General features: G+C 47.5%; 1 protein-coding gene across 1 annotated transcript in view; it reads right to left on the reverse strand.

Moving 5' to 3' along the window:
• RASSF2 (Ras association domain family member 2) overlaps nucleotides 1–26469 on the reverse strand; it is a 48753-nt gene extending 22284 nt beyond the window's left edge. Inside the window, exons 1-5 of the mRNA XM_060124109.1 lie at nucleotides 26310–26469; nucleotides 25373–25447; nucleotides 5442–5531; nucleotides 3157–3232; nucleotides 403–554 (exon numbers count right to left, since the gene is read on the reverse strand). Coding sequence (XP_059980092.1) covers nucleotides 403–554; nucleotides 3157–3232; nucleotides 5442–5500 — 287 coding nt within the window. The 5' untranslated portion in view covers nucleotides 5501–5531; nucleotides 25373–25447; nucleotides 26310–26469. The remainder of the gene's footprint in view (nucleotides 1–402; nucleotides 555–3156; nucleotides 3233–5441; nucleotides 5532–25372; nucleotides 25448–26309) is intronic.
• Between the last annotated feature and the right edge of the window lie 396 nt (nucleotides 26470–26865).

Consider the following 26865-nt stretch of genomic DNA (forward strand, 5'->3'; position numbering starts at 1 on the left):
TCTATAAGGAGTGGTCCCAGTGGGGAGGATGCTGGGGCATCAGGTGTTCTTTCAGAAATCTGCAGACTGGGCCTGGCTGGCCACTACGATACCCCTCAGAGACTAGGGGTCTCCACGCTGGGGAAGGCATGCTGCTCACCCAGGCCTTAGTGCTCCTCCTCTCTGACTCAGCATCTCCCCTCATCACTCTGACTCTCACTCAGTGATTGTGGTGACAGGCATGGAAGCCCAGTAACACCAACATACACCCCTTTCTCCTCATCCCAAGTCGAAGGCAGGGGGCAGTGGGAATAGGTGCTGGGATCAAGGCTTGCTGGAAGAAGGTGGAATTTACCTGCTTGAGAATAGATGGAACCCCCAGATACCCCTGGTCACCCCCCAGTCCCATCTCTCTTCACTCACCCCTGAGCTCCTAAGTTACAGCCGGAGTGCCAAGAGGAAGAGGATGGAGGAGGGCGAATGCGTTCATTGTCATCCTGCATTTGTAGACGAATGGGCCGGCGCAGCCCCCAGGAGATGTTCAGCAGCCCCTCCACGATGAACTCATCTTCTTCCTGCCACAAAACAATTGGCAGGGTGAGCCCAGAAAAGCCTCAAGGAAGCCAGCACCATGTTGTTGGGGGTAACTGACAGCATCCTTGATGTGTCCAGCTGGGTGCACCCAAGTTACAGTCACACCCCAGCTCCAAGACACTCTCTCCACTTGTAAACTACCCCTGAGGCTCTGAAGCTGACCTCAGAGGTCAGGGCAAAGTTGCCTCAAAATTCATAGACATGTGCAAATTATAACAATGTTTTTTGTTGTTTTTATACTAATGACTTTAAAGAAATTAACTACATTTTCTTTTCTTTTTAAATTTATTTTTAGCTGCGTTGGGTCTTCGTTCCTGTGTGCGGGCTTTCTCTAGTTGCGGCGAGTGGGGGCTACTCTTCATTATGATGCATGGGCTTTTCATTGCGGTGGCTTCTCTTGTTGTGGAGCATGGGCTCTAGGCTTTAGTAGATGTGGCACACAGGCTCAGTAGTTGTGGCTTGCGGGCTCTAGAGTGCAGGCTCAGTAGTTGTGGCGCATGGACTTAGTTGCTCTGCAGCATGTGGGATCTTCCCAGACCAGGGCTTGAACCCGTGTTCCCTGCATTGGCAGGCAGATTCTGAACCACTGTGCCACCAGGGAAGTCCAATTACATTTCTTAAAGTATGTGAGACTAACCCTGCTAACAGAAGCAAGAGCTAAAACCTTAAACTAGCTACTTTCCCCTCCCCTACTATGGAAAGTGATGTGTCTTTAGCTATAACATGTTATATGTTAATCTGACCCACTGGTTGAAGGAGATTTAAAGTAATATTTCCTCAAGTTTGTTTAACAGAATACTAGCTCCTCTACCAGATCAATTGTTACCTTAAAAAGAGTATCGTGTGATCATGAGTTGGGAGATGATGTGTTAATCAGATTTCTTAACAGCAGAACTTCCCAGGCCAATAATTAGCTAATGTGCTACATAACAACTCTCCAAGAGGTGAATAAATCCTGTAAGAATTCCAACTTTATACTCAAGGGTTGTTGACTGATAAGAATTTAAATGTGAAACGCTTATAAAAACATTTGCATGTTTTATCCCAAAGAAGTGGATCTCACTAATCACCATAAAACCTTTTAATCACCTATAGGACACATCTCAGAAAAGCTGTTTAACGACCAAAATCTTGCTAATGGTCCAGCCACTAATTAGTAGAGGGTTTGAGGACAATGCCTAAAGGGTCAGGTTTTCTTTCTAGAGTTTCAGAAAAACCTTTCTGAACCCATGTTTTTTTGTTTTTGTTTATTTATTTATTTATGGCTGTGTTGGGTCTTTGTTTCTGTGTGAGGGCTGTCTCTAGTTACAGCAAGCGGGGGCCACTCTTCATCGTGGTGCGCGGGCCTCTCACTGTCGCGGCCTCTCTTGTTACGGAGCACAGGCTCCAGACGCACAGGCTCAGTAATTGTGGCTCACGGGCCCAGTTGCTCCATGGCATGTGGGATCTTCCCAGACCAGGGCTCGAACCCGTGTCCCCTGCATGAACCCATGTTTTATAAGCAGGCCAAGACCTGATATCTGGGCTATGGCCACATCTTCAGGACAAGCCACATAAATGAAGATGATACTTGTTCACTGAACAACTAACCTGGGCCCCAGGATCATCCTTAGAGAGGGAGGGGGTAATAAAGAAGGCAGGAGAAGAGTGCAGCAACTTTAGGGCATTTGGGGATCTTAGGGAGAAAAGCTTTATTTAAGCACAGGTCATATATGGCCTTCTAGCTGGTCAAGGTTGGCATCATTAGTTTATATCACATGATTGTAGGGCAGAATTTAACCTAAGTAAATTAAGTAGGACTTTGCCTATGTGGTGTGGTTTGAGGCACATACAAAAAGCCACTACATAATATTCCCAACCAGCCTGCCTTAGTAGCTGAACTTCTGCCATCTGGATATCCGTTTGTTTCTATGAATTAAATCCCCATGGCTTGACAACCTGAAAATGTGTTTAGAAGGGTATTACACACAACTTCTTATCAGTCAAGGACATTTGAGTATATATTACTCCACCATCTATCTGAAACAGGCTTTACAGAAATGGATACAGTATGAATAAGCTTAGATTCAGGATGGGGGCTGGGGAAAGACAGATGGATAACAAAGAACACTCCAAGAAGGCACTCGAGGAAGGCTGCTGCAGTTGTGGGGAAGGGCCAAGAGTTACCACCCAGAGCTTATGTAACTTGTCCAGGTTGCTTCAGCAATAGGACATGGGCCCAGATGTGTCAACGTAGAGGACTGTGTGAAGTTCCTGAATTGCCCCAAAGGAGGAAGGCTGCTTGAGAGTTAGCTGAAAGAGTCATTTCATGAAAGGGAGGGTTCTTTTTTTGAGGCTGGCGCTAGCCCAGCCACACAGCCGCAGCAATGTCTCCAGAACAGAAAAGCTCATCCTTTTTAGAACAAATTTGGGCCTGGGGTCTCCTTCTGAAGAACTCTAGGGACTCCCAATAACATCACTAGCATCGAGAGGCTCCTCACTGTGGCAGGAGAGGCAGGGACTCTCAGACCAGGAGACATGGAGACAAAGACTGGGCTGGCCACCAGGGAAGGAGCCTCACAGATCTTCCTTGGGACTCCTTACCTCACGATGTCGGAGCTGCAAATTCTGGCCTTCATAGTACAAGTTGTAGGTCTTCAGATGCAGAAGAAGTTCGTTCCTTAAGGGAAAAATACAAGAGGTGTCACAATCTCAGGTGAAGCCACTTATTCCCTCTTTTTCTCACCTCTAAGCTGGCCTTCAGTCATTCCAGTCTGGGTGTTTGTCTACATGTGTACATATACACATACACACACCCAGAGTTCAAGGTCAAGGTCAAGAGTAAATACTACCTAGAACAGACTGGATGTAAAGAGCAACTCCAGAAAACCAACGCAGGTCTGGTCTGCTGACAAAGGTTGGCATCTCTCACAACACTCCCCAAACCCAAGCTAAATATGCAGGCCTTAATAAATCACAGATTCATAGAGGCAAACACACTTCAAAAGCCCATAGACAGGATTTCTCCAGCCTCTCCACAGCATTTCCTCCCTGACACATGCTGTGAGTGAGGAGGGGACAATCACTACAAACCTTCACAAGACTCAGAAACTCCTAGAATTTCAGAAAGTTAAAGGGACAGGCCTGGGTCCCACTGGCTTATGCTTCATTGACATGACCTTATCATGTGTTTAAAAATGTACTGACTCCCATCAAGAGTGGAACAGATGAATAAAGGCAGCTATGGTCACACAATGGAGCAGCAATGAGAATATGAATGAACTACACATAACACGGATGAATCTCAAAGATATTACGCTGAGTGAAAGAAGCCAGACACAAAAGAGCACATATTGTATGATTCCATTTATATGAATTCAGAATTCAGACAGTGGTTCACCTTTGGGAGTGGTGACTAGAAGTGGGCATGAGGGGGCTTCTGAATCCTAGCAATGTACCCTTCTAGGTGCTTTTATCTTTTTAATCTATTCTAGGTGCTTTTAGTTTATAAAAATATTTTTTAAAAACCTTACAAGGCCTCTAAATACTGGTTTCCAAGTGGCCCCCTGGGAGCACAGCTCTACTAAATGTGAGAGAGCATGTCACACCCTTTGTGATCAGAGTGAGAGCTGTCAAACCTGAAAATGCTGTGATCAAGTTTTATCTGAAAGTGAATGAGGGGAGGCCTGGGAAGGGCTTGAGGAGGCTGAGGTGTGTTCTTTTGCCTATACTCAGGCAAGAGGCAAGGCAGTTCAGTCGCTCTAAGTCCAGCCATTCAATGGAGAGATTTGGGGCCACACAGGAGGTCAAAACTGGCTGGAAACTCCAAGAAGTTCCAGACAAGTTAAACCTAGATAAGCTGGAGTGAATTAGCAAAAAATGTGACTCCAAATAACCTAAAACAAAAGCTGTTTGATACTTTTGAACACAAAGATCTGAAACTAGGATTTAAAAGTACTGGTCAGTAGAAGCCCCAGGGGAAATCCATCAGTGAAGAGATGAGTATGATCTACAGCTCACACAACGGTGTGCCTGTGTATGGCCAAGTGTGTCTAAAGGAATTCAAACAATTTGGTCTCAAATAAATTAAACATTTCATTAAGATAGAGAAAAATATGTACAAATCCCTGTGCTGAATGTAAAAATATATCTGCAAACTTATAATTTAAAAAAGTCTATTTTGGCTTAGGCCCTGCCATATCAGCAAAAATCTGAGTTCAAAAGACTTTAGTGCATATAAAGCAATGAAACTGTCTCCTGCTATTCAGGGGGCACCTGTGCCCACTTTAGCCAGAACCCCAGCAGCACAGGGACACAACCCAGCCAGGACTTCCCTGGGGTATACCACAGACAAGACAGTGAGCAGCCAGCACCAACTCCTCCTCCTGGAAGCCCTCCAGGACATCATCTCTTTTGAACCCGTAAGGGTGCCATGTCCTAAAGACCTCCTTAACTTCACTCTCTATGGCCAGGCTCTGGGGGCATGTTTTTTTTGTTTTTTGTGTTTTTTTTGCGGTACGCAGGCCTCTCACTGCTGTGGTCTCTCCTGTTGCGGAGCACAGGCTCCAGACGCGCAGACTCAGCGGCCATGGCTCACGGGCCCAGCCGCTCTGCGGCATGTGGGATCCTCCCGGACCGGGGCACGAACCCGTGTCCCCTGCATCGGCAGGCGGACTCTCAACCACTGCGCCACCAGGGAAGCCCCATGGGGGCATGTTTTTTATCTATAGCAGCAACCTTGCTGATGCTCTCACTAGTCCACACTCAGTTGCTTTCTCCTTCTCACACACATGAGCTCCTCTCATGCACAGAGGAGGTTCCTCTGCCAGTGGCTTCCATTGACATGGGACTGGCCACTGCAAACACAATACCATAGCAAAAAATCTTACTTGGAAATGTATTTATCTTGTCCACATGGGACTAGGGAAGTTTGGTGACTGTAGTCCATTCTTCCTTTCTCTTTTCATCAGACGAGAGGCCTATATTTGAAAGGTGAAGACAGAGGTTAAAGTCAGGTTGTGTCCTTAGGAACTCAGTAGACCATGTACCAGAGGCAGGGAGCACATGGCTCTCTGTCCCTGCCCCAGATCCACAGCTCGAGCAGCCCAACACTGACCCAGGGCCAGGGAAATGCCACACTGCTGGCTGCTGCCACTGCTCGCCACAGCCTCTGAGAAAAATCCCACTTGATCATGGTGTATGATCCTTTTAATGCACTGTTGAAATTCAGTTTGCCAGTATTTTGTTGAGAATTTTTATATTTTCTTTCATCTAGTATTTCAGCCTGCAGTGTTTTTTTTTTTTTTTTAATTGTAATGTCCTTATCTGGCTTTGGGATCTGGCATTGTAAAATGAGTTTGGGAGTGTTCCATCTTCTTCAATTTTTTGGTAAGAGTTTGAGAAGGATCAGTATTAACTCTTCTTTAGATGTTTGGTAGAATTCACCAATGAAACCATCTGGTCTTGGGGCTTTTCTTTGTTGGGAGGCTTTAGATTGCAGATGTTCAATATCACTAATCATCAGGGAAACGTAAGTCTTGCAAACTATTATATAAAGGATGGATAAACAACGACGTCCTACTGTATAGCACTGGGAACTATATTCAACATCGTGTGATAAACCATAATGGAAAAAATATGAAAAAGAATACATATGTGTATAACTGAGTCACTTTGCTGTACAGTGGAAATTAAATACATTATAAATCAACTATACTTCAATAAAATTTTTTGAAAAAACCACAATGAGATATCACCTCACATTTTGATGAATGGCTATCATCAAAAAGACATGAGACAACAAGTGTTGGTGAGGATGCAGAGAAACTGAAACACTTGTGCACTATTGGTGGGAATTTGTAAAATGGTGCAGCGCTGTGGAAATCAGTATGGCAGTTTCTCAAAAACTTAAAAATAGAACTGCCATATGATCCAGCAATTCTACTTCTGGGTACATACCTAAAGGAACTGAAAGTAGGACCTTGAAGAGATATCTGTACAGAATTAATGTTCTTCACAGAATTAATCACAACAGCCAAAAGGTGAAAGCCACTCAAATATCGATCAGTGGATGAATGGATTAACAATGTGGGGTGTATATATATATATATATATATATATATATATATATATATATACACACACACATATATATGTGGGGGGCATATGTATATATATATATATGTGTATATATATATATATATATATAATGTAATATTATTCAGCCTTAAAAAGGAAGGAAACCCTGTCACACATTACAACATGGATGAACCATGAGGACATTATGCCAAGTGAAGTAATCTAGTCACCAAAGGACAAGTACTGTATGATTTTACTTACATGAGGTACCTAGGTCAAATCCATAGAGACAAGAAAGTAGAATGGTGGTTGCCAGGGGCTAGGGAAGGTGGAATGGCAAGTTACTATTTAATGGGTATAGAGTTTCAGTTTTGCAAGATGAAAACAGTTCTGTGGCTGGATGACAGTGATGGCTGCACAACAATGTGAATGTACTTAATGCCATTGAACTGTACACTTAAAATGGTTTTGATGGCAAATTTTATGTGTGTTTTGCCACAAATTTTTTAAATGGAAAAAGCAGGCAGAAAATCAGTGTTATAGTGACACAATGCGAAAAGGATTCAACCCACTGTTGCTGGCTTTGAAGTTGGGGGAATCGGGTGCGAGCCAAGGAATGTGGGTGGCCTCTGGAAGCTGGAAAGGACAAGGAAATGGATTCTCCCCTAGATCCTCTAGAAAAGAACACAGGCCCTGCCAAAACCTTGATTCTAGTCCAGGAAGACCCATGTCAGACGTCTGACCTACAGAACCAGAAGATAATAAATTTGTATTGTTTTAAGCCACTAAGTTTTGGTAATTTGTTATAAGAACAACAGGAAACTAATACAAAGGCTCCCTAAGGAAGGGGTATAAGTGGGAGGAGGGGAGTGGAGGGCAGAGTTCCATTCAGAAAATTCATACCCCACCTGTATACCCAAAAGTGGTACCCCAAGAACACAACTGTTCTCTCTAAATTTTAATTTTTCAATTCTTCAAAAAAGGAAAAAAAAATCATAAAATTTGAGTATATATGTACTGCAAAAAAAGGAAAAGGAAAGAAAGTCAGACTACTGAGAAAGTTTTTCTTTTTTTCTTAAGTGACAATTACCATAACTAGTGAGTACCCATTTTTTTTAAAGCACCTCTTCTATGCATATGTAAATGTATACGTTCATTTATTGTGTGCCTAAGATGTGTCAGAGCTTTGCGTTTACTGATGGCAGTTCAACAGCAAGTAAACTGGCACAGCCCTGCCTTCAAGTGTACATAGTCCAGCAGGAGGGGATATGAGGGGAAAGACAATTCTATCGAGGAGGGCAGGTGCCACAGCAGCACACAGGAAAGGCACCTGATCTGGACTTGGGTGGGGTCCCAGGAGCTTTCTGGAGGAAGTGAACTCTAAACTGAGACCTCAGTGATGAGACAGAGCTGGCAAAGGTGAGGGGCAGAGTGGTCCAGGCAGGAGCATGCACCAGGATGGGGTGGTGTGTGTGCTGGACCTTGACCATATGGAGGAGTTTGGACTTTGCAGTACAATGGGGGGTGTGGTAGGCTGAATAATGGACTCCAAAGATATCCAGGTCCTAATCCCTGGAACCTGTCACTGTCACCTTATATGGTGACAGGGACTTTGCAGATGTGATTAAATTAAGGATCTTGAAATGGGAAGACTAACCTAGATTACCTGGGTGGGCCCTAAATGTAATCACAAGTGCCCTAATAAGAAAGGCAGAGGGAGATTCTACAGACAACCTCAGCAGAGAAAGATATTTGAAGATGCTACGCTGTGGATGAAAGGTGGAGAAAGGGACCATGAGCCAAGGAACACAGCCAGAAAAGGCAAGCAAATGAAATTACCCCCACAGCCTCTAGAGGGAGCGCAGCCCTACTGACACCTTAGTTTTGGTCCACTGAAACCAATGTCAGACTTCTGGCCTCCAGAATGTAAGTGAGTATATTTTTGTTGTTTCAAACCACCAAGTCTGTGATGATTTTTTTATAGTGGCAATAGGAAAACAAGGGGAGTTATAAGGGAAGGGTGTGATCTGAGTTGAGTTTTGGAATGATTATCACACTCTGCTGTCTACTTTGAGAAAGGATTGGGGAAGAAAACAGAGGTAGGGGGACCAATTGAGAGGCCTGTCCCAGGGAAGCAGGCAGTGGGGATGGAGTAACAGAGTCTAAAGAGTTTAAAGAGGTAGAGAAAAAGTCATGATCCATCAATAAAAAGATTTGGAAAGGGCCAGATTCGACATGGGGGTAAAGGCAGAGTCCAGCACGATGCCTGGCTACTGGTGAGGATAGCGATGAAGGTGGCCATGCACAGTCACAAGCACTGGTGTGAGGAACACGGGCTGAGTCTGAGGCAAGGCCATGGAACCCCGTGATGCAGATGACAAGAAGCACAGCCAGGCCTGCGGCCCAGGAGAGTGACACTGTGGAGCTCCCAGGGAGGGAATCCTGGCTTGGCTGAAGGAAGGGAGGTCAGGAGAGTGGCAAGATTACCAGGGAGAGAGCAGGGAGGGCTGAAGGGGCAGGGCCAAGGGCAGGGATTCAAAGGACCCAGTAGGTCAGGGATGGGCAGAGAAAAGATGAGTCCCTATAAGGGGAGGGAAAACAGGAGACGCAGTATCCTGGAAGCCAAGAGAACAGGGGGCCCTGAGAAGAAGGCCAAGATCAGCAGAGCCAGGAGCTGGTGGTGGGAGCCCAAGGGAAACCCAGAGGGGCCTCTGATTTACCACACAGAATCATAGGGGACCTCGGCCAGAGCCAATGCCAAAGCTTGGATGGAGTAGAAATCAGATTAGTAGTGCCTGGCCATTGACAGACCTCATCCTGAACATTCAGGTCTTTCTCCAGCCAGGGAAATATCCTATACTTGCTTTGATTCCTGCTTCTCTTCCTTCCATTCTTGTTTTTCCTTCTGCACTGTCTCTATCCCCTCTCTCCAGCACTATACATACATACATACATACATACTTACATACATCCCTGCAGTTATCCTCCAAGTCTCGTATAATTTTTACTCACAGTCTCCACCTCCTTATTTTCCCCAGAATTCTACAGATAATTTTCTAAATCACTGATTGGATTTTCTGCAGGACTCTCATTCACTGCCTCCATAATAACCTATAATTTGGTAATTTTGTTTTGGATCTGAAAGCAATCTGTCCTGCTCCCAAGACAAATCCCTTTTGACACTACATCCTCTTAAATCTACTGAAAGTACCAATTAGAGAAATTAAGTCTTCTCTGCAGTTACTAAAACTATTTGGTACTTGAGGAAAACAGGCAGATTAATGAAACAATATCACATACAGAAATAGACCTAAACATATTTGGGAACATAGAATGTGTGCTACCTTTCTAAATAGCAGGGAAAAGATAGATTAATAAAACAAAATGTTGCCGGAGAATTGACTGGCCTTTGGAAAGGGGGAGATGCGGAATCTAAATCCCTACCTTACTCTTCCACCAAAAGGAATCATAAATGAATTAAAAACTTAAACATTAAAAACATAAAATGCTAGAAGGAAATGTAGGGAAATTTGAACTGGGGAAAACTTTCTTGACCCAAAACCCAGAAGGCATGATGAAAAAAGAAAACTAGATACCAATTTGTAAAAATTTTAAGCTTCTGTTTAGAAAAAAAGTTTACCCTATCCTGAGTCAAAAGGCAAATGACAAATTGGGGGAAAATATTTACAATACATATTATGAAAGGTTAATCTCAATATGTAAAAGTCTTTAATAATTCAATAAGAAAAAGACTACACTCAATAGAAAATTTGTCAAAGCACATGAACAGATAGTTCACAGAAAAATAAATACAAATAGTTAATAAAGATGTTCAATCTCCCTTATCACTATTTTTTACTTACCAGGTTGATATAAATCATCAAGTAGTCTGATGGCCCAAATGTGGGAATTCTCTAAAGCTCTGTCTACATATTGAGTGACTTCACCAAGGCCATTGTTATAAATCTGACCTATAGACTCACTTGGCCCAATCTTTGTCTTCAGCCTGACTTCTCCCCACCTTTTTTCTTACTTTTACGTTTCTTGGGTTAGGAATGTTAGGAAAATACTTACACAGCCGACCACATTGTTGAACTGAAATTACAGGTAGCTGATTCTAGGACCCAACCCCTCCTTTGTCTATCTCAAGGACAACAACTGCATCTGTCTTCATAAACTTTCCAACCATCACCACAAATCACTGGCTACCTCCAGCCAGCTGGAGAAGAAAAAAAAGCCAGCTACATTTACATACACTTTAAGGCAAACACAGTAGCAGAGCAAACAAAAGGCCGGAAATTTAGAGTTCAGTCCAATATTGCTTAAGCAGAGTATTGTTCTCACACAAGGAAGAGTCAGAGGAAGAAGGTTGATGGGGCTGGGATCCACATTCAATTGGACACTTCTGCCAAGGGTGCCTGCCAATATCTACAGTCTCGAAGAGAGGGATTTGCTCAGCTAGCTGGCTGCAATTCTTCTGCCTTCTCTGTTATTATCAAGAATTTATGAAGCCCTCCTGGACTCCACAATGCCTTGTAAGGATCATTTCCAAGCATCGCTTCCACATTGCCTTGAGAATATAGAACCAATCTTCACCATCTCTTTGAAGAGGGGAAAGCAAGACAGAGAGGAAGGAGGGTGCTTCCCACATCAGCCAGCATCTCAGGCACAGAACGGAGACAGCTCAGTGCTTCCCATACAGAGAAAGGAGGAGAGAGACAGAATGGGACAGGAATGAAAGGGCAGATTTGACACAAATAATCTTTGATGTGGAGTCACTCTTTAAAAGTCTAAAACATATTTAAACCTACTGAACCCCCCGTGAACGTGGCCATTTAGCCCTCAAGACTTCTAGATCAGTACAACTTCTCTTTAGAAAAACTTTAAAAGATAAAATGTGTATTGAATGTCTACTAACTACAAAGCATGTCTGCTAACATGTCTGGAGATGTGAATACCATTGGGCTTGCCAAGTCAGGACATGAGCCTCCTAGTCAACTAGTTACAGTGGAGACCTGTTGAGGCCACTAACCAGTCAGTCCTCTCTTCTGGCACCACTACATGCCCTGGCATGTTCTGGGTTCTCCTCAGCTCCATTAAATGCCTGGGCAATGCCATGCAGCCTGTCAGCAGAACCTAGCACTTCCCATGTGAAGACCCATCCACTACTTCCTGCCTGTTCCCAGGACAACTTGAGGGCACAACCATCCCTAAGATCCAAGAGAATGTCTTGACAAAGGGAAGGTTCCTAAGCTATTGAAGATGATGACATCCCAGCTACAAAGAACTTTCTATGCCTGTTTTTCATGCTCTGTGAGTGTGCCCATGCTTTTCAGACCCAAACAAACTCACATGTTCCCTAGATCCGGATCCAAAACTTACCTCCTCCTACAAACTGTTCTCGCTGTCCCTGGGCAGTGTTGGGGGGATAGGCACCCACACCTCAGCCTGTCCTTCATCACAGCACTTATACCACCACACAGAAACCATTCATTTGGTGTTTCTTTCCTCTCCTAGGCCTACAGCTTTCTCTCTTTGGACCCCCAGCTCTCACACTGTGCCTCTCTCCTGCAAATATTCCCATTCTCATTATTAATTCTTCAGCGGAGACAGTGGATTCAACAGTCAGCCCAAAGAAAGCTAACCTGCTGTCTTAGGTTAGGGAATTCCTAGAGGCAGAGGTCAAAATGAGGATTCTTGTGCACATGAGTTATTAAGGAATTGATTTCAGGAGAAACCTGTAAGGGAGTGAGGGAAGAAGGACTGGGCTGGGGAAGGAACTGGAGCCCAGACACAGCCTGATCCCATGGGAGCTCTAGGGCGTGAACAACTCCACCGAATTGTCCCACCCTAAGACAGGCAGGCCAGGCCTTTGTACCCCACGCTAGTCAGTCGCTGGTTGAGAGCCACCTCTGGGAGGAGGGGGTGAGCACCCAGGCATTATCCTGCAAGAGAAATTCTCAAGACTAGGGAGCAACTGAGACCTGTCGGCAGTCCACACCCATAACAGGCAGTAGATAAAGGGGGGGCTTCCCTGGTGGCGCAATGGTTAAGAATCCGCCTGCCAGTGCAGGGGACACAGGTTCAAGCTCTAGCCTGGGAAGATCCCACATGCCGCGGAAGCCCGTGTGCCACAACTACTGAGCCTGCGGTCTAGAGCCCACAAGCCACAGCTACTGAAGCCCGTGTGCCTAGAGCCTGTGCTCTGCAACAAGAGTAGCCACAACAAGAGAAGCCCACGCACTGCAACAAAGAGTAGCCCCCACCTGCTGCAACTAGAGAAAGCCTGCACACAGCAACAAAGACCCAACGCAGCCAAAAATAGAAACAAATAAATAAATAAGTTTATTAAAAAAAAAAAAGAATCCGCCTGCTAATGCAAGGGACATGGGTTCGAGCCCTGGTCCGGGAAGATCCCACATGCCACAGAGCAGCTAGGCCCGTGAGCCACAACTACTGAGCCTGCACTCTAGAGCCCGCGAACCACAACTACTGAAACCTGCATGCCTAGAGCCTGTGCTCCACAACAAGAGAAGCCTGCGCACGTAACGAAGCGTAGCCCCCACTTGCCGCAACTAGAGAAAGCCCGCATGCAGCAACGAAAACCCAATGCAGCCAAAAACAAATAAATTTATTTTTAAAAAAATAGGTAAAGGGGATCTGGGTGGGTACCAGTAGCGGCCACGACACCTGCTCCACGTTAGGGCTTGAAGCTCCTGGCTCTATCACCTTCCTCTACCCACTCTCAAGCTGGGACAAAACAGCTGCCTGCACAGGATCTCCAGGTGCAGTCGGTACAAGGCTGAGCTGCAGGAATGGGGACAGACTTGCCCAAGTTCTAGACCAGTCAAAATCCTGTAGCTACCCTGTAGCTGTTGCACAAAGGATCCTTTCCTCTTTCTTTTCACAGAACCGCTCCCCCCTACCCCCTCCCACTCACAGGTGTTTCCAGCCTCCCCAAGAATAAATGAGAGGCCAGCCAGGCTCTTGAAATTAACCAGCTCAGTTTCCTGTGATGAGGGCAAGTATTAAGTCCTCAGGAAGCTTGAGGAGGTGGGAAAGGCATCAAAGCTCTGTTCAAAGAGAGCAGAAGCTCCCCTGTTCTTAGCTCTTGGTTCCTCCAGACTCCTGTGCCCTCACTCGCTTTCTGTCAGGGAGCCCAGAGAACACACTGAAGTTATCTGGTCGCAGAGCATCCCCAGGAGGCTAGCTAATCCCTACACAGTTTCTGTTCCAGCCTAGAGACCAAGTGTCTCTCATCTTATTGATCAACTGGAAAGTCCCCAGCAGGCAAATACAGAACAGAAAGGGGGGCCACCCCTGGCTGGAAAGTCCAGAGTGAGATGAAGAACCCCTGTGGTGTTTTGTTTGTTTTCTGTTTCCTAAAGGGTCTTTCTGATTGCATAACAGGAGCCAGGACCCACCCCACTCCCACCTCAGCTCCAGGGTAGGATGGGGGGTGCCAGAGCAACAGTGAATTTATAGGACCCAGGCAGTCCCAGTCTCTAAGAAAATATAACTAGGAGAGAGAGACAGGATGGGAAAGGGGAGGGCTTATTCCATGAAGCATTCCCAGTGGGGCAAACCCCACAGAGCCACCCCCTGACCAGTGAGAAGGACATGCACTTGGCAAGCCTCAGCTGAAACCAAAGTGGGAAGGAGTAACAGCTGAACTCAGGACACACAACATCTCAGAGGTTCTAATTCTGGGTGCTCATTAGACTCTCTTGGAGGGGGAATGGGGTAGGGGGTTAATTTGAAATTCCTGATGTCAGGGCTGCAACTCAGACCAATTTCATCAGACCCTCCGGGAGGAGGTCCAGCCACAAGCATTTTTAAAACCTCCCCAGGTCATGACAATGTACAACCAGGGCTGAGAACCGCTATGAAATCTGATGGGGATAGAGCTGTGTGAACTGAGGACACCCCCAAATGCATCTCAACGAAGACTTTCAAGAATGGAAGGAACAGAATTTTCTAAAAGCAAACTGAGTTGAGTCTTTAGTGACCCCCTTCCCATTACTAATATTTCAAAGGGGAGAGGGGACAGTGCAGAGCATCCCCGAGGATCAGTGTGTACAGGCACAGAGCTGATGCAAGGGGCCCCATCACCAAACCAGGGCACCACACCCCAGAAGCCAGGGAGCCAGCTGCAGGCCCCAGATGCAAAGGAAACACTAGCTGGGGGCCTGCAGCTTCCCCTTTTGGGGCCTCTCCCCACCTCTTCTCTGAAGCCTGGTCGGCCCTGCCCTCTGGGGACGATCTGGAGCTCTAGGGTTGGAGAAGAAAGTTATCTGACACGGTGCTTCATACTATCCATGGCTTCATGCTATCCGAGGCAGCATCGAAGACCGCCTCATCAGGTCTCCTGAGGGCCTGCTTTGTAACCAAGCAGTGGGAGAGGAGATAGTGCTGGCCCCTCCGCACTTCAGCCTCCTCGTGTGGGGGCAGGAAGAAGTGTTGATGGCAAACAGGAAACCCCAGCCCTACTGCGCCACACAAGGAAGGAGACTTGAGCTGCGACCTGGGGCGCTGCCAAGATCTAGAGATTACAAGAGATTCCACCTGAGCCTGTCCTAAACATGGGCAAAATTCGTGCTGCCTAGGAAGGAAACGGCATACTTTGCCTTCCATCTACATGGTTTCTTCAATAAAAGGCCCACTTACTGGTCAAACCCGTGTGCCTCCTCCATCCCTTTCCCACCCCGTGTCCAGGCCCCCAGGGAACCACCCACATGGTTCTCAGTCACTCTGCTCAGGAAAAGAACATCAAACAGCACCAAAGGGAGAGATAAGGTCAAGTGTACTGGGTATATGTACTCTACTTCCTCAGCTTTATTGTGAATGTGAATACAAAGCTTTGCCCCTCCACACCCCAAAAGGACGTTAGAGGTTAGGGAAAAGCGAGGCGAAGGTATTTGGGAAGAGGTTGGCTTGTCCTGCCTGAGGAGGGAGGGCACTTAACGTGGAGGCAGGTAGCAAAGAGAACTAACAGAAGACTAGTCAAAGGAGGCCCTGGTCTCCTGTTTCCCTCACAAATAGGGAACAGAACAATCACAACAGTATTACTATGTTAATAATAAAACAACAAGTGTGAATAATAGACAACTACCAGAAATGCAAGCTTACTACAAGCTAGATATTACCTGCTTCGACTCATTTAATCCCCGTAACAACCCCATGAAGAAAGAAACAATAATATTCCCATTTTGTAGATGAAGCAACTGAGGCACAAAGAAGTGAAGTAACTTGTCCAAAGACACACAGCCAGGAAGAGGCAGAGCTAGAGTTCAAACCCAGGACTGTCTGATGCAAAGCAGAAGCCTTATTTAGTACAGCTTCTCTTGAGGTGAATGGGAAGAAAGAGTTTTCAGCTAAAAGTCACCTGACCTGGCCATATTCTAGAGAAGTGTATATCAGAATCCCCCAGAGGGCTCATTGAATACAGATTCCTGTCCACCTCCTCCCAATTTCTGATTCAGTACCTCTAGAGTGGGGCCTGAGAATGTGCATTCCTAGCAAGCTCCCAAGGGATGCTGGTGCTGCTGGTGACAAGACTCTAGAAGCCTTCTCCTGTTCCTTACAAGAACCCACAGGGAAGGCTTTATTTTTATCACTTTAAAGATGAGGAAACAGAAGGTCCCGGAGGTCAGGTGAATTGTCCCAGGTCACAGAGCTGACATGATGAGGCCAGTGCTCCTTCTGTGGTGCCCTGGCTGGACATGAGAGTCTCCGAGTAGGACAGGCAGCTGGAGGCTGGCTTCAGCTGCTGGCCACAGCCCTGGGGAAGGCAGATGAGTCAGTGACTGGCCTGGCAGACAAGCTGAAGGGAAAGCAGACCTTGCAGGAGCCTGGGATGGAGATCCCATCCAGGGACCCAGGTATTTGCAATGTTACAGAGCCACGAATCCCCAGACACATCTCACCCTCTGTCTAAAGAACAAGCTACCCCCTACACTCATGGGCCCCAAAAACAGCCTGCCCCCCTCCTTCTGGAAAAAACCTGGGTGCCTGACTGACAACAGGTACGAGACCCCTGCTGACAGGCAACCTCACTTCTATCTCAGGAGGCAGTCTCTGTCTGGTCCACCTGCCAGATGAGGACCTGAGATTCAGCAGGACAGGTGGCCAAGCTGGGCGCCCTCCTGCCAGCAGCAAGGTCTGCAAAGCCCCAGCTCCTTCCACTGACAGCCGGGTCCTTGACCCTTCTTGCTTAGGCCTTCCTCACACAGGTGTGAGTCCCTCAGTGTGGCTGGGGAAGATCTGAGGGAATGGTCTCGGGATGCCTGCCGGGAAGGCCTGCCTCCTACTCTCACGCCAGCGGGCAGGTGGCCAGGCGAGTGACCCCGAGAGTCACAACAGTCACCCCCCGCCAAACGATCATTTCGCGGGCCCAGATGAGCAACTACTTGTTTATAGGGAAGTCCCGTCAACATCCACAAGCTTTTGACTTCAGGACGGATATTTAGAAGGAAACCTTAGCCTCACAGGGGATGAGCAGGGTGTTGGAATGGGGCCAAAAAAGTCATTAAGGAAGCAAAAACTCCAGACAGAAGAAGCGGTATGTGTGTGAATGTGTAGGTGTGGATGTGAGTAAATGTATAGATGTAGATATGTAAAGGAGAGTGTGTGTGTAAATGTGTCCGTATGGGTGTGAGAGAGCGTGCAAGTGCACATATGAATGTGTGGTATGGGTGTGTGAGGGAGTGTGTGTGTGTGCAAAGAACTTAGACTCCAGCTCAGAGAACCCAAAGACCCAGAAAGCGAACCCTCCAGTATCTACAGGCCCCAGGGAAGGTCCTGGCCACCTCTGCCTCCCTGCTGGAAGGGAAGCAGCGCCTCCGTCATCTTCAGCCAGAGGGACCCTGCCCAGATGGCCCCTCACAGGATAAAACTCAACAAAGTGCAAAACTCCATGTAACTGACTTGGCATGAGGAAAGAGTGGGAAGTTAGTGGAGGCATACAAGACACATAAGACTAAGCATTCCTTCACCTGCATTTCTCAAAACCGAGGGCTATTTTATGGGGTATTTAAAGTCCTGCCTTCAGAAGGGCAAATTAAGCTTTCCTCCAGCCCAATAATTGCAAGGTTTAAATGGAGCTCTGTCCCACAGGGAGGGCCCAAGGTCTGTGTCACTCTTCATGCTCTGAGCCCCCACTCGCCGTCAGCTCGAGGCACTGCTGGCTTATCGTGGCAGGTGAGGAGGCCGTCTCCAGTTCCCCACTTCCTACAAGCACAGGTTTCTTTCTGGCCATGCTTCCTGTTTACTAAGTGCTTCTCTGAAACTCATCTCTGACCTCACATCCCCTTCCTAAGGGAACCCCAGCAGTTCTTCCCTTTTTTGGTGTTATAGGCTGAGACTATGAGCTTTGTGTGCAGAGATCTTAGGGTTTCCTCTCCTTGCTACCCAGGGCCAGGATTGGAAACCCAAAAGCCCAAAGCGCTGGCCTCCTCCACCGCCAGAGACAGGCAGGTTCCTCGCCCTTGAAAGCTGTAAGGAAGGTGAGCGGAGGAAGGGTCAGTGTGTGCTGAGCCCTACCCTGGGGTAGCCACTGTGGGGCATCTCACATCCACCCTTTTTTAACCTCATTAATGCCCTACAACAGGTGTGGGGAAAGCTTCACATAGCAGATCTCAGACCCAGGAGAAACAGCTCATCCAGGGGTTTCCAGAACATTTCCAGGAGGCTGAGGGGAAGTTTTCCACAAAACCACACTCACACCCTCCTCTGCCTGTCCTGCAACCAGCTGACTAACCCTAAAGAAAAATCAGCACCACGAAAAACCAAACTTTTCAAAATGGACTTCAAAGACTGTTTCCGTAAAATCTTTATACTTCCCCCACTGTCTGGGATTAAAAGAGCAGCCTTCTGCTGGGCAGAAAGAAAACAGGCAGAGCCAGGTGAAGAAATTTCCAGAGAACACAGTAGGCACATCTGTCCTCCCAGACCTACATTCTTTCACCAGCTCGCTGGAGGGTTGGGGCAGGCTCTTCTGGGAGATTGCTTAATGAGAAACTTAAAAACATTTTCCACAGAACAAGACATCCCAGAGTAAAGCCGCTTGACCCACTCCCATGACCCCTGAATAGAGCCACACAACCTAGTATCCAGTTTCTGGGTACCAAAGCTTCCTGACCTCCTCTCACCTCAGGCCAGACTGAAACACACATACATACCACCTCCCCTGCCCCCACCCCTCTGCACCATGTTCCCAATTATCCTGTCATATACACAACCCACCACATGCACAAGAGATCAATCCTTGCCCCAGATATCTGTATAATCAACCGTAAGAGCCTATGTGGAGCCTTAGGAAGAGGGCACTGACTATCTGAGGCCACTACCCATCTCCCCAGAGTGCTTAGGATCTCATGGATTCCACCAGTTAAAGTCCTCCCTGCATCCCTGGCAGGCTGACCCTGCCTGTGGACAAAGGATTCAGCAGCCATACCCACAGCTGCCATTGGTGGGTATTTAGTAGGTTGAGTTGAGCCACAGGGTCAGAAATACACAAAGGAGGCTTAAAATAGAAAGGCTGAGGCTCTCCTTCTCAATCTTTAAGAAAGATGGTCTCAGCAACATGACTTCCACCTGGTTTGGACCTAACTGCATGACAGCTGTTAGGTTTGAGGCACAGTGAACCCCAATCACACCCTTCCAATCCCACCACCACACACAGAAAACCCTGGGATAAGATGAATTTGCCAGCAACCAGCAAGCCCCAAACGTGATTAGTTCTGAGGCCCACTGGTCATCCACCTTTGTCCTGCCAGGCTGAGATGGAGGTCAGACGCTGACCCCCACCCCAGGTAATGGCGGCGGAGGCAGCAAGGATGGCCAGGACCTTGTGGCCCAGCCTGAAATGACAGTACCAGAGACCAAGCACCACAATTCTCTCCCAGGTCTTTCTTGTTCCTTTCCTTTTTATTACATAAGTAAAACAGACTTTTTTAATTTTAAAAATATAGATAGACAAAAAGATTAGGATCCACAAAAGGACAACTACTGTGCAATTGCACTTTTATAAGAAACCTAGAATAGGGAAATTCATGAAGACAGTAAGTATAATAGAGGTTACCAGGGGCTGGGGTGCGGTGAGGGAATGGGGAGTTAATGTTCAACGGGTACAGTCTCTGTTTGGGATGATGGAAAAGTTCTGGAAATGAATAACGGCGATGGTCATACAACACTGTGAATGCACTTAATGCCACTGCTATGGTCTGAATATTTGTATCCTCCCCGAATTCATATGTTGAAATCCTATGATGGTATTAGGAGGTGGGGCCTTTGGGAGGTAATTAGGTCATAAGGGTGGAGCCACGAATGGGATTAAAGGAGACCCTTCCAAGCCCCTTCTGCCATGTGAGGATATAATGAGAAGTCTGCATTCTGGAAGAGGAACCTCACCTGACCACGCTCACACCCTGACGACTCCCAGACTCCAGAACTGTGAGAAATAAATTTCTGTTGTTTGTAAGTCATTCAATCTGTGGGATTTGTTATACAGTATAGCTCAAACAGACTAAGACAGACACTGAACTGTATACTTAAAAATGGTCAAAAAGGTAAATTTTATATTGTGTATATTTTACCATAATAAAAAATTGAAAATATTTTAAAAAGTTAAGATCAAAATCTTCCAAAATTCCACCACTCAGAGACAACCACTATTAACATTTTTCTATATATCATTCCAGAGGCAAATAAGTGGATGATATGATATATCTTACAAAAATAGCACATTGTTTGGTAACCTACTTTTTAGAAATGTATCATATTTTCCCATGTTAACAGATACACATCTGTATCCTAAATTTTTTGTAGTCACATGGTATTTTAATGTATAAATACACCATGATTAACAATTTTACTATTTGGGGGCATTTAGTCTCCGTTTTTGTTGTTGTTATTATTATTATAAAAAACGCTGCATGGGACATCCCTTATGCACATATTTTTCTTCATGTGTCCAATTATATCCTTAGGATAAGAATTCCTATGGGTGGAATTGCTGAGTCAGGGACTCCCTCAGGAGGATTATCAATGGAGCACTGTGAGTAAAACCCAACTAGGAATGCTGAATTCTGTCATACAGAAGTCTCTTCTTCCACATGGACTTTTCTTGGTTTCCACTTGGGTGTCTACAGCATTGCATAGTGGTTCAGGAAAGTAGGGCATATCCTTTCCATATCCTCCTTACCCACTCCTCAGGCCTCCTCTGGGGACACATCATGCCTACGTCATTAAGTGAAACTGGTACACAAGGAAGGCAAACATTTTACTGGGATAATTCTACTGAAATCCCTTGTGCCAGCAGAAAAGACTAAAACTTTAGGATGGCCCAGTGCTGGGTGCCCCATGGTGGGCAACCTAATTGTAGACATATGAAAGGTTTTCTTTTGTTAAATGTTGTTTTGTATTGACAGAAGGAGAATGCAATAGACTCTTCCTGAGGAGACCAAGGGCCAGAAGGGACCTGTGGAATCATCTAAGCCCTGGCTTTGGAGATGGGGAAACCAAGGCCCCCAAAGACTCAGAGCACTCACTTCAATAATCTTTAACTGAACCTCAGAAGTGTCTCATACACAGTGATTCAGCCAGTTCAGGGCACAGTTGAACATACCTTAAATTTTGACACCTAGTACAATTGGCTGCACAGCGCGGCTTGTGGGATCTTAGTTCCCTGACCAGGAATCGAACCCGCGCCCCCTGCAGTGGAAGCACTGGAAGCCTGTAGTCTTAACCACTGGACCGCCAGGGAAGCCCCCCACTTAGTACAATTCGTATCCTCCTCACCCTGTGTACAAACTCGGAAATTAAGATCACTGATCACATCCCAGCCCAGTCAAGGCCAGGTGTGTGCTAGAGCTGGCTCCTACTGGCTCTCAAGCCTCTCTCTCCAAAGTATTATAATTCTCTATGGTCCACCAAAACACCCATTCCCAAATCCATCATAGCCCCGTTGGTACTACTCAAAGAGCCAGCAAATGTTTGCCTGAATGCTTGCTGTGTGCCAGGCCCCTGTCTGAGCACGTATCACAGTGAGATAGTTATCATTTCCATCATACAGCTGAGGAAACTGAGACTCAGAGACTTTATTTTTTTTTCTTCTCATTTTTTATTCCGTCAACAATATTTAAGAGGAATCCAAGATATAAAAGGCACTTTGCAGGATGCTACCAAGGTGAGTCAGTCAAGGACTCTGCTCTCAAATTTCACAAGGTGAGAGATAGAGAACAATGAAACAAGAAGGAAAGGGATGGGCAAAATGTGGGACGAGAAGGCAAAAGATGGGGCTGTACTCCCATGGGGCATAGTCAGGGAACAATTCCTGGACGCAGTGACATTGGAAGTAGCTGGAAATGTGGCCCCAAGCTTTTCAGCCCTGAGTAGGTCCTGCTGGGTGGTAGGAGTGTTCTACTTTATCAGAACCAGGGTTTATCTTTTTTTTTCCATTATGGTATATTACAGAATATGGAATATAGTTCCCTGTGCTGTACAATAGGACCTTGTTGTTTATCCATTCTATGTACAATAGTTTGCATCTGCTAGTCCCAAACTCCCAGTCCAATCCTCCCCCTTGACAAGGTCTATTCTCTTTGGAGACTCAAAGACTTAAAATGACTTTTTAACTACAGACTAAAGCCTTAGGTTGGTTTCCCCCAGAAGTTGACCATAAGACAAGGATTTGAGGACTTCCCTGGTGGCACAGTGGTTAAGAATCTGCCTGCCAATGCAGGGGACACAGGTTCAATCCCTGGTCTGGGAAGATCCCACATGCCGCAGAGCAACTAAGCCTGTGTGCCACAACTACTGAGCCTGTGCTCTAGAGCCCGTGAGCCAGAACACTATACTGAGCCTGTGTGCCACAACTACTGAAGCCCGTGTGCCTAGAGCCCGTGCTCTGCAACCAGAGAAGCCACTGCAATGAGAAGCCCGCACACCACAACAAAGAGTCATCCCCGCTCACCACAACGAGAGAAAGCATGCATGCAGCAATGAAGACCCAATGCAGCCAAAAATAAATATAAAATAATAAATAAATTTATTTAAAAAACATAAGAGAAAAGTATTTAAAAAAAAAAAGACAAGGATTAGAGTGCAAGCTGAAAGGGAGTGGGAAAGTGAAAGAGGGAAGGGAAGGCAGCCAATGAAGGGAGACAGTTATTACTGTTAGCAACTGGGATATGGTTCTACAAGGCAACTCTGAAAGACAGCATGGAATATGCCTCAAAGTTACCCCAACAGAGAGGTGAAGGAGTTGGAGTATTTATACACTTTCTCCCATCACTCACTGGTTGAGGTCAAGGGAACACAGGAAGGATGTTGACAGCATCTATTACATTGCCCAATATCATGCTGCTAGAAATTCTGAATGCCATTCAAACTCCAAATCCAACAGTTCTTTCATTTCTCTATAGAAAGGAGCAGTTAATCAAACTAACACTATGGATAAAGTGTTATGCTGGTAAAAGTAAACCTATTTGCCAAATCACTTCGGATTAACATGTCCAAGGAAATATAAGGTATCTTTTTGCTAATTTTTATCAATATAAGGCATAGAAAAAGCCATTCTAAGTCACTTTGCTCATCTCACGGGAATTAACCAAATGCCCTTCCCTGCCGCTTCTTCAGTGAGAGGTTGCCTTCTTTAGTTCAGTCACAGCTGCCTTGGGCAATTCTACAGCCTCAAGCTGTCATCCCCGAGCAGCTGCATCAACCTCTGATTACAGGCTCCAGAGTCTATCATCCAAGGGATGATTAAAAAATGACCCTCTGGCCACCTAGCCAATGGAGTCTGGAAGATGTTCCTGTTTACTGTGCCCTGCTCCCCCACTGCCTCCTGCCCCATCCCCTCCCCCACCACATCCTCCATGGGAATCCACAAATAGCCAAATAAATGAAGCCTTCAGTCATGGGCCTGTGGTAGCTTATGCAGCCTCAAAGATTTATTTACAATTCTTCTGGAGAGGCAGGGAGGTGTTTAAATAGCACAGTGTGTCATTGGGATAAATAACGACCAAATTGTGAAGAGTGGTGGGAGGGGCGGGGAAGTGTAGAAGGAGACCACTGCCCTAGTTTTACAAACCCAGCTGTAGCAGCTCTCCGCAACTATAGCTTGAAGACAGAGACTGTACGTCTTCTTCCATTCTAAGAACACTACTGAGACCTGCCCAGTTTCTCACTCTGGGCAGAGGAAAATGAATGTGGACAAATCCTGAGACTGCTCTTGGGATCATCCAGTCTCTCAAGTTCTCCAAGGGATTCTCTGACAATCTGGTCCCCCCTCCACACCTCACCTCCCAGTGAGGACACTTCCTGCCAAAAGTATCCTAGAGAAGACTGAAGGACATAATTAGGCCAAGGTCCTTTTGTACTTTGGTGATAGGACCCCCTTCTGGCAAGGCCCGCAGTCCAGCTCTTGGCACTCTAGCACAGGTGCCAGAATACTTGGTCCTGGACACCTCTCCAGCCAAACTCTGTTGGCCACTCCTAAGGCGCTCATGCACAGAAGGCAGACAAAAAGTTTGGCTCCAGGAAACAGACCAAGAAATCAAAGCAAAACTCGGTAACTGAGTGGTCCCAGGTCACTGCATCCAAGAGTGACGAGGAGAACTGAGGGGCTGAAAACAAGGTGTAGGGTTGTCAACCATCCTGGACCAACTCCTAGGATAACACAAACTGGAGAGAGGGCCTGAACCCAGAACAGAAGCCATGCAGAGATGCAGAGAAGTGGACTCTGGGGCAGAGTGAGACCACCCTCAGGAAGGCGGGGGTGCTGCCAGCCAGAGGTACAGCAGGGACAGAATACTGCACAGGCCCTGGCCCACTCAGCCAGGTGCAAAGGGCACATCTTCTACCTTCCCCTGGAAGAGGGTATGACTAGGGGCCCCAGATCCCCTGGCCTTCTCTCAGCCAAGCTCCCCAAAAGTATTCCTCATCATTCTAACCAGATTTCACCAGCATAAAAAACTAGGACAGAGGAACATAGGATATGCCTAGGTTGCACTCCAAAGATTATCCTATCCCCCCTGCACTCCACCTCTGCTCTCCCTTCTCCTGAAGGAGGAGCAGGATTCACCTTCCAGCCTTCTCAGCACAGGGAATCCTGAATCGAACCAGCCCAGACTCCCAGGTGCCTGGGCAGGTTGCATGCTCTATCTCCACCTCCTTGTCCCAAGGCAAGAACTACCCTCTTTCCAAAGCTACTGTCCCTTTCCGAGCACAGGCATCATTTGAGGTCCTCTTCTGTCCCCCTGAGGCCCACCCGACTGCAGCAGCTCCCAGGCATCAGGCTGACCTGTTCAGAGGAGAAAGCACAGCTGGGGCCCACACTCATGGCCATACTCCAGGGTCTCTGATCCCAAATGGGCACCTCACAGGCAGACTCCACATTCTCTGAGACACTGCATTTGGACACAAGTTTGAAAACAAAAAAGCAAAACAAAACTCCTCAAACTACCCAATATAGCCACTGAGAAGTTTCTTTAATTCTTCAGACCACCTGCAGAAAAATTTCCCAGTAAGGAAATGTGGATTGGTGAATAGAATAAATCCAACCCCAGATTCCTCAACCAGATGCTTGGGAAAGAAGGCCCCTGGCTCTGTCTCACAGCTGTTTAAAAGAATCATTGTTTCTAATTCTTTCCTCCCATTGTACCAAGATCAACTGTGGCAGGAATTGTTATTTGTCGGCTCATTGGTTCATACATTCATTCATCACATGTAAAGTACTTACTATAAATTTGGCCAGTTCTAGACATGGCCTCTGTTCTCTGGGAGAACAAGTTTTAGGGATCCAGATTCCACACACCTAGAAATAAAGTGCATCGCAGCGTTCAGAAGCCTGGCGCTCAGCTCCTCCTGTCACTGAGGCGCAGAGGTGCGGTGGACAACCCAGGACCCACGGAGTGCCCCAGGGTAAGATGGAACCCTATATCTCCCTGTCAGGCCACCGTGCCTCTCTGCTGTCCCCAGGGATCTCCCAGCTTAGGAACTGAGTGCAGTGCAGGCACTCGAAATGCAGAAGTGGCCGAGGTCGGCCCAAGGCACTTGCCTCTCTGGCGAGAGAGGATGCAAAGCCGAGAACCAGCGACCTCCGGTATCAGCTCCGGAGACGGGCCGCGAGCCGGCAAAGGGGAAGTACAACGAGGACCCAGGGCCCCCGCGCATCCGGCGCCCTTCTGAAGGCCAAGGGAGGCTCGGGCGCCGGAGGTTGGAACCCGCCTCCAGGGAATCGTCGGTTGAGCCGGGAAGAACAGGACCAGATTAGGATCGGACACCCCCCAGGACACCCCCCGATAAGGGTCGGGGCCTGCCATCCCTGCACCTGCCCGCCCGGCACCTTCTAGCCAGGGCATCCCGGGGACCCCGGGGATAAGGTGGGGGCGCCTTCCTGCAGCCGCCCTCGGCGTGGAGAGAAGGAAGGACGCCCCAGGAATCGGAGGGGGAGGACGAGCCTAGAGCCACAACTTTCTCCCGCGGAAGGCGGGCAGGCTGGGGTTCCTCACCTACGCGGCCCCTGCGGAGTCCACACGCCCGGGAACCCCCAGTGTCTGGGGAAGAAGGGAGGAGAACAGGAGCAGACGAGGACTGAGGGGCTGACTTGGACGGGGCAAGGGACACTACAGGAAAACTTTCGGCAAGGGGAGAGAGGACCGCCCAGTGCACCACACCTTGCGCCCCGCAAATCGGGCCCGGAGCCTCGCTCCCCGCGGCCCGCGGCCCGCGCCTTGCCTGCGTCCGGAGCCGGCTGCACCTCTCGCGCGCTGCGGGGACCTTGGAGTTGGAAAGTGGGGGTGTTGCGGCCGGGGACGGCTCCAGCCAGCGTCTCGGTCAGCGGTCGGCGGGCCCGGCTCCCTTACAGCCCTGCTGAGCTTGAGGCAGCCGCGCGATTGGGGGTCGGGCGCCCAGTCCCCCTCCGCCCCTCCTCGCCCTCTCTCCCGCCCCTCTGCCTTTATCTACCCCAATCGGATCTGACCGCCCTCCCTCCCCCTTTTTCTTTAGCTCACCATCTCTCCCTCCACCCCTCTTCCCTGGCCTTTCTTCTTCCCCCTCCTCTCCCGCCCTCCCTCCTCCCCGGGGGGGCGGGGCTTCTCCCCTCCCTCCCAGACAAAGCTGTAGCTGCTCATCCCCTGCGAGTCCGGGCTCAGGCTGCCAGCGCCTCTTCCGGCCTGGGGTGGAGGGGTAGAAGTGAGGGGGTGGGGAGGATGAGCTGGCTCGCTCACCCCA

The sequence above is a fragment of the Lagenorhynchus albirostris genome, chromosome 15 (genome assembly GCF_949774975.1).
Source record: "Lagenorhynchus albirostris chromosome 15, mLagAlb1.1, whole genome shotgun sequence".
Lineage (NCBI taxonomy): Eukaryota > Metazoa > Chordata > Mammalia > Artiodactyla > Delphinidae > Lagenorhynchus > Lagenorhynchus albirostris.